An 8,219-nucleotide genomic window follows, 5' to 3' on the forward strand; every position below is an offset into this window, starting at 1 on the left:
GACCCACACACCACACGATCTGCCCATGCCACCCCCAATAGCATGGGCAGCCACTCTGCCAGGGAGGGACCACAGGGACGCCCACAGACAGAAGGGGAGACTGAGGCCGGGGCATTCACGTCCCTCCAGCCTGAAGACGACAACCCTGACCCTGGCCATGCAGCCAGCACCCAGCACCTCAGATCCACTCACGACTGCACCCAGGGAGTCTCTGGGGTTGTGGATGGGGGTGCAGATGGCCACACCATAGATGGGGGGCCTCGGCCAGGGCTGGAAAGACCAGTGAACCTGGGAAGGCCCCGGGACACGGCCGGGTGGACGGTGAGCACCTCCAGCCGTGGGGAGGTCTTTGCAGGCCCAGCGAGGTCCCTGCCTTGTGCATAGGGACCAGCTGCATGAAGGGACATTGCTGTGGGGGGTCGGAGGTCAGGAACTCTTCCGCCCACTCTGCCGTGGGCACCTCAGCGCCTGTTCGTGGGACAGGACGACACCCCAGTGTCAGCTGGATTGGAACAGAGGCCACAGAGGGCTAGCGACCGTCACGGCAGGGAGGGAGCCAGGTGGGGCAGCCAGGGAAAGGTGGCGGCATTACTGATGGCCTTGCCTGGCTGCCTCCGGAATCCCACTGAGGCCAGCTGGGGAGGGGTTCTGGGGAGGGTACGTGGCAGGGCAGGCACCCAAGCATGGCGCTGACTCCATGCTTCTGGAGGCCAGTTTTCACTCCGAAGGTTCTGGCACTTCCTGAACACAGAGGCGCGCCCCCCTTGCACACACCCTGTTAGTAGTCAGTCCAGCCTGTACTCTTGGCCTCCTCGTGGTCCGAGGAGCCTGCAGATGCCCAGACAGTGGAGGTCCCATGCGTGCCCACCCACGTGCCCACCGGTATGCAGGAAGACAGAGTGTCACTCTGTTGAACAGCACAGAGAGGAGGAAGGAGATCACGGCGCCTCCCGGTGCAGGGCCTGCTGGGCTGGCGGGCACCCTTCAGATAAGAAATCAATCTGTACTCAGGTGAGAGGAGAGTGCGTGGGGAGAAGTGCCAAGCGCCAGGGCCCGCGAGGGATACAGTCAGGGACGTGAGGCAGCAAGGGCGCCGGTGGCTCCTGAAGGTAGGGGCTTGTGGTGGGAAGAGACGCTGGGAAGCCTCCCCACGCCCAAGGACCCCTCAGCCCGACCCAGCCCACCACAATGGCTTCTGTGAGGGTTCTGGGGCTGGGGGGTGGGAGTATTCTGGAAGCCACTCTATCCCCAGAAGGCACGGGAACCCAGCGGGGTACCCGCACAGGGCATGGGAAGGTGCTGAGCTGCAGGGAGGGAGGGCGTGACTTCGGCCAGGCCAAGAGGCTGCCCCGAGTCCCCGTGGGAGAAACCTGCAGCCACCAGGGCCCTACCCCCTCCCTGCCCCCACGGATGCTCCTGCACCTTCGGCAACCCAGACGTGAGCCTTCTGGCCCTCACAGCCCAAAATATGGCCATCAGTCCTCTGCAGAAAGACCTGGCTGACCGTCAGATCTCCAGTGGCGGAAAGGCCAGGGGGCCTTCCGAGACCAAAGGGCAGTGGGGGTTCCCTGCTGGGGGCTGTACCTGCTGGTGGAGACCCAGGCGCAGGGTGAGGCCCCCGTGGCGCGGCTCGTCCCCGTGCTCGGCGCCCAGCAGGTGCTTGTTGAAGTGAGGCAGCGGCAGGCTGGGCCTGAAGTCTGAGCTCAGCATGCTGACGGGTGCCAGCAGGATGATGGCGTTGGTGACGGGGCCTGGGGGGCGCGGTGGTCAGGCCCCGCCCCCGGCCAGGCCCACAGTATCCCAGCGAGGTCCCACCCCACAGGAAGCCGGGTCCTGCGCCATCCCGGCTAGTCCCCCAGTCAGTCTCCGCCCCATCCCGGGCAGTCCCCGCCCCATCCAACCAGTCCCCGCCCCATCCAACCAGTCCCCGCCCCATCCAACCAGTCCCCGCCCCATCCAACCAGTCCCCGCCCCGACCCGGCCAGACCCCGCCCCATCCTGGCCAGGCCCCGCCCCAACCCGGCCAGTCCCCGCCCCGACCCGGCCAGGCCCCACCCCAGCTCCTGCAGGCCTCGCCTCCACGCCCCCTGCAATGGACGCGGGCTGAGCACAGAGGCGCGCCCACCTTTGAGGGCCACAGTCCTGATGCACTGCTTGCTCTGCACGTCCCAGAGCCGCACGGTCTCGTCATGGGAGCCCGAGAGCAGCACGCTGCCGTCCGTGGACACCGACAGGCAGGTCACCTGGTTCCTGGACAGACAGGCGGGGGTCAGCGCCAGACAGGACATGCCAGAGAGCCCCCGCCCCGTGCCCACGTCCCACCTGTGCCCCCAGCTCCCCACCTGTGCCCTTTGAAGACCTTCCCGGCGTCCTGCTCTGGCTGGAAGCTTCTCTCCCTTTGTCCCGGCTGCAAAGACAGAGACAGGTGTGAGCAGCAGGCCCGATGCCCTCAGCCCCAGGGCACGGCGCAGCCCAACACCCGCCCGACGCACTCACCCAGGTGAAGAGGTCCACCTGGAAGATGGAGCCGTCGCTGCCCCCGCAGAACAGGTGGTGCTCAGCCAGGTCCATGGTCACTGCCATGATGGCCACGTCAAAGAGGACGGAGAGCAGCAGCTCCCCCGAGGAGACCTCCCACAGCTGCGGGCGGGCAAAGGGCGTGGGGCTCGGCCCAACTCCGGGGAACCCGAGGACCCCATGGGAACAGGGATCCAGGAAGGGGCACCAGGGAGGTCAGACGTCCGCTGTCCTCTGGTCCTGGGGCGTGGGACTCTGGGTGAAAGCCGTCACCCTGTGGGTCTGGGGGGCTAGGGGACATGGCTGTGCTGAAACAGAGCTTGGTCTCGGGCTGATGAGCCCTGGGTCTCCCTCCCAGGACCACCAGCCATGACTCAAGGGTTAGCAGTGCCCTCCAATTCCCTGGCTTGGCCAGGGAGCCGGGCCAGAAACGGTGAATGAGTGGGAATTTCCAGGCTGGCAGACCTGCAGGTCCACCCTCCCTGGACGTCCTTGGGCTCAGAGCACCGGGGGATTAGAAGCTGTCTGGAGCTCTGACAGCAGGAGGGGGAGGAAGCGATTCCTGTATTCCTGGCTGAGGACCTGCGGCCGCGGGGCTCTGCTCATGGACCGTGGGGGGATGGAGGGGCGGGGGTGGCTCTACCTTCACCGTCTGGTCCAGCGAGGAGGTGGCCACCCGGGCCAGGGGGCCCCCAAAGCCGCAGTGCAGGTCCGTGATGGGGAGCGTGTGGTGAGACCAGACGTGCCGGGGTGCCGGGATCCTGGAGGGGTCGGCCTGCAGCACGCTGGGTGGCGCGGGGTGGGCGGTCAGCAGGCAGGGAGGGGAGGCCAGCAGCCCAAGCCTCTGGCACCCACCTCACAAGCACACCTGCCTCCGCTCAGCAGCCTGGCCTGCCTCACCTGAGTAAACTCAAGCCTGGGTCCCCACAGCCCCCGGGACAAACCACACCCCAACATGGGCAGCCAGGACAGCTGGGATGATCACGCCGTCCTCTGCACTCCAGCCCCCAAGAGAAGCCCCTTCCCGCCAGGGGCCTTGGTGCCTCCTTTCCCTGCCCGAGCCTGGGTGCAGGCCGGGTTCACAAGGCGCGGACCTGCAGAGGCTCCAAGCCAGCACCAGGCAGTCCTTGCCCCCCGAGACGAAGTGGCTGCTGTCCCCGGTGAACTGCAGGCAGGAGACGTCCTGGTAGTGTCGACTCAGGATGACCAGAAGGTTCCCGGTGGAGACCTGTGAGGAGGGCATCCAGGTCGGGGAGGGAATGGTGCTGCAGCTCTGGGAACCACACCGCGGCCCCCTGCCTTCGACTGTGGGTGGGCCTGCCCAGGCAGGGGCCGGCAGGCACAGCAGGGTGGCGCCCCTGCACAGACTGTGTGGGCACCTGCTCCCGCCTCGTCCCCACCTGTGTGACCGCCCAAGAAGGGGGCACGTCCCCTGCCCTGCCCTGTCGCCTCAGGTGCCGGTGCCATGAGCCTGACCCTAGGGAGGGCACGGGCTTCCTGCGTGGGTCCTGAAGGAACGGCCGCACTCAGAACCTGCAGGCAGCTCCCCCAGTTCAGCGGGACTTTACTTCTGGGCAGGCTGCGGTGGCCTGATGGGGATGGGGGCAGCTGAAGCCCCAGCAGGTAGCCAGGCAGCTCCATCTGAGGACGAGGACAGGGAGCCCCTTCCAGGATGCCTGGTGAGGGCTGAGATGCTCTGATTGCTCTGGTGGGGGTTGTGGGTTGAATCGTGTGTTTCCCCCCAGAAGTGTGTTCAAGTCCTGACCGGGACCTGTGAATGGCCTTATTTGGATGCAGTGTCCCTGCACATATAGTTAGTTAAGATGAGGCGATTCTGGAGTGTGGGGGGCTCTATCCAGGGTGTCCCAGTTCTTGAAAGCAGAGGGAAATGCACACACACAGGGGCTCCATGTGTCGGTGGTGAGGCAGGCAGGGGAGATTCACCCACAGGCCAAGGGCGCCAGCCACCGCCGGCAGCTGTGAGGGGCAGGAAGGCTCCTCGCGGGGCCTCCGGGGCAGTACGGCCCTGCAGACACCTTCACTTAGGACCTCTGGCCTCAGGACAGGGACGAGTTTCTGTTGCCGGAAGCCCCTGTGCGTGGTGCTTTGTGGCCCCTCTCTGGGCCTCGGTTTCTGTGCCTACAACAACCAGGGTGGCCGTGGAGGGTTAAATGGCACCAGATGAAACAGGGTCCAGGTCAGCGCGAAACCAGAGGGCAGCCCTGGTGACCACCACTGCCTGGGCAGGGCGGACCAGGCCCGGCCCCACAGCCCCGGCTCTCGGGTTTCCAGCCCCTCCTGACTCACCACTCACACCCGTCACCCACAGAACAGGAGGTTTCAACTGTGGCAGGGGGTACAGTTGAGGCGGTCCGGGCCTGGGTTCCTGCTCAGCATGTGGGGCGCCCCCCTGTGGTCACAGCTCACACGGGTCAGAAACTCTCCCATGTCTGTCATCCCAGCATTTTGGGAGGCCAAGGCAGGCGTATCACCTTAGGCCAGGAGTTCAAAACCCGCCTCACCAACGTGGCAAAACTGTCTCTACTAAAAACACAAAAACTAGCCGGGCGAGGTGGCAGGTGCCTGTAGTCCCAGCTACTCGGGAGGCTGAGGCAGGGGAATCACTTGAACTCAGGAAGCAGAGGTTGCAGTGAGCTGAGATTGGGCCAATGCCCTCCGGCCCAGGCCACAGAGCGAAACTTCATCACACACACAAAAAACAAAAACAGAAAAACAAATTTGGAGGAGGCTGGGGAAGTGGGGGTCTGGCAGTGCGTGCCACCCTGCACACTGTCCCTAGCGAAGAACAGGAAGGGGCCCCGCCTAAGACATCCCCCATGGGGTGATGACACATTTAATTCCTACCCACGTGCCCCTCTACACCAGGCTGACAGCAACCAGGGCCAGGAGGTCGACTGTGAGGGGCAACTCGTGAGCCAGCACCTCCCTGCCTCAGTTTCCCTCTCTGCACCTCAGCAACAGCATCCCAGTTTCAAAATCATGGACTAAGACTTAAAAGCCTTGACGGCCAGGCATGGTGGTTCACGCCTGCAATTCCTAGCATTTTGGGAAGCCAAGGCGGGCGGATCACCTGAGCTCAGGAGTTCGAGACCATCCTGGTCAACATGGTGAAACCCCGTCTCTACTAAAAATACAAAAAATTATCTGGGCGTGATGGCGCGCGCCTGTAGTTCCAGCTACTCAGGAGGCTGAGGCAGGAGAATTGCTCAAACCTGGGAGGCGGGAGGTGGAGGTGGAGGGTGCAGCGAGCTGAGACTGAGCCACTGCACTCCAGCCTGGGCTAAAGAGCGAGACTCCATCTCCAAAAAAAATAACCAATAAATAAACAAAGGCCTCGGCACGCTGGGCAGCTTGGTGCACGCCTATAATCCCACCCACCTGGGAGGATCGCCTGAGCCCAGGAGTTCAAGACCAGCTAGGGCAATGTAGTGAGACCCCACCTCAAAAATAAGTTTAAAAGTTAAACACATACACACGTGTCCCGGGGATGAGATTACCATGCCTCCTGTCATTCCTACACCCCTCGTCCCACTTATTTTTTGGAGACAGGGTCTCGCTCTGTCGCCCAGGCTGGAGTGCAGTGGTACAATCTCCGCTCACTGCAACCTCCGCCTCCCGGATTCAAGTGATTTCTCATGTCTCAGCCTCCCAAAAAGCTGGGATTACAGGTGGGTGCCACCATGCCCAGCTAATTTTTGTAGTTTTTGCAAATAACGGGTTTTCACCATGTTGCCCAGGCTGGTCTTGAACTCCTGGCCTCAAGGAATCCGCCTGCCTCGGCCTCCCAAAGTGCTGGGATTCCAGGCATGAGCCACCATGCCCGTCCCCCGGTGGTCACGCCCTCCCAGCCCTCTCAGTTCTCTGGACAGCCCACTGGGGAAGGCAAGGACAAGGTCAGGAAGGGCAGAAACGGGGTTACCTTTGCGTCTTCTGGCCCCAAATCTTGTACTCTATGCCCTGCTCCATGTGGGACTGAGGGCAGGTCTCCCCACCAATATGATGGACCATTTGTAACAACAGCCAATGATCTAACCCAGCAGCTGCAACTGCGGCCAAACCCCAAGAGGCCTGTGTGAGTAAAATCGTACCGGCACGCCTCCGCGCCCATGCACTCACAGACCATCCAGGCCTGCTTCCCCTAACCAGGGCAGAGTGGAGCAACTGACCTAAATGCAAAGCCTGAACTGTTCGCCCCGTCTCTCAGTGGCAGCAGGAGCGAGGCTGTGTGTGTGTCTAGGGGTTGCTGTCACCTGGTTTCTCCAGCAGTAAGAAAAAGGGGGCACTGGCCGGGCGCGGTGGCTCACGCCTGTAATCCCAGCACTTTGGGAGGCCGAGGCGGGTAGATCACGAGGTCAGGAGTTTGAGACCAGCCAGACCAACATAGTGAAATCCCATCTCTACTAAATACAAAAAAATCAGCCGGGCATGGTGGCGGGCACCTGTAATCCCAGCTACTTGGGAGGCTGAGGCAGGAGAACTGCTTGAACTGGGGAGGCGGAGGTTCCATTGAGCTGATTGAGCCACGTGCACTCCAGCCTGGGTGCCAGAGTGAGACTCCATGTCAAAAAAAAAAAAAGGAAAGAAAAAGGGAGCACTAAATAAACAGGGTCCTGGGCCAGGTGTGGTGGCTCATGCCTGTAATCCCAGCACTTTGGGAGGCTGAAGCAGGTGAAGCACCTGAGGTCAGGAGCTGAAGACCATGCTGGCCAGCACAGTGAAACCCCGTGTCTACTAAAAATATAAACATTGTCAGGGCACGGGGGTGTGTGCCTGCAGCCACAGCTACAGCAGGCAGAGGCTCAGTGGGCCAAGATCACACCACTGCATTCTAGCCCAGGTGACAGAGCAAGACTCTGTCATAAAGGCACAGGCCGCCTCTGCAGGGGGACAAGGCTGTGGTTTTTTTCTTTTTCAAGATGGAGTTTCACTTGTGGCCCAGGTGCCATCTCAGCTCACTGCAGCCTCTGCCTCCTGGGTTCAAGCGATTCTCCTGCCTCAGCCTATCAAGCAGCTGGATTATAGGCACCGGCCACCACGCCCAGCTAATTTTTGAATTTTTAGTAGAGACAGGGTTTCACCATGTTGCCCAGGCTGGTCTTGAACTCCTGACCTCAGGTGATCCTCCCACCACACCCTCCCAAAGTGCTGGGATTACAGGCACAAACCACTCTGCCCAGCTCTTCTGAACTTTCCGGTTACAACTGCCAAGTACTGTCCCCTACCTGGAGGAGATGCCTGCCAGCCCTGGAAGATGCTGCAGTGTGTGTCACGGACCGGCCGGAAGGCGCAGTGTGTGCCACGGACCAGCCGGAAGGTGAAGTGTGTGTGTTAGGGACCGGCCGGAAGGTGCAGTGTGTGTGTCAGGGACCGGCCGGAAGGTGCAGTGTGTGTGTCAGGGACCGTCTGGAAGGTGCAGTGTGTGTCAGGGCCTGGCCGGCAGGTGCGGTGTGTGTGTCAGGGACCGGCCGGAAGGTGCGGTGTGTGTGTCAGGGACCGGCCGGAAGGTGCGGTGTGTGTGTCAGGGACCGGCCGGAAGGTGCGGTGTGTGTGTCAGGGACCGGCCGGAAGGTGCAGTGTGTGTCAGGGACCGGCCGGAAGGTGCAGTGTGTGTGTCAGGGACCGGCCGGAAGGTGCAGTGTGTGTCAGGGACCGGCCGGAAGGTGCGGTGTGTGTGTCAGGGA

The 8,219-nt window shown here is 62.3% G+C and overlaps 1 protein-coding gene across 1 annotated transcript in view; it reads right to left on the reverse strand.

The window, feature by feature from the left end:
* Window positions 1-3,775, reverse strand: part of WDR18 (WD repeat domain 18) — a 4,361-nt gene extending 586 nt beyond the window's left edge. The window contains 7 exon segments of the mRNA XM_032252472.1: window positions 142-145; window positions 1,585-1,751; window positions 2,126-2,250; window positions 2,343-2,407; window positions 2,497-2,640; window positions 3,161-3,302; window positions 3,612-3,775. Coding sequence (XP_032108363.1) covers window positions 142-145; window positions 1,585-1,751; window positions 2,126-2,250; window positions 2,343-2,407; window positions 2,497-2,640; window positions 3,161-3,302; window positions 3,612-3,760 — 796 coding nt within the window. The 5' untranslated portion in view covers window positions 3,761-3,775.
* Window positions 3,776-8,219: the final 4,444 nt, after the last annotated feature.

Source organism: Sapajus apella, unplaced genomic scaffold, assembly GCF_009761245.1.
Source record: "Sapajus apella isolate SASKATOON/1434 unplaced genomic scaffold, GSC_monkey_1.0 scaffold77, whole genome shotgun sequence".
NCBI lineage: Eukaryota > Metazoa > Chordata > Mammalia > Primates > Cebidae > Sapajus > Sapajus apella.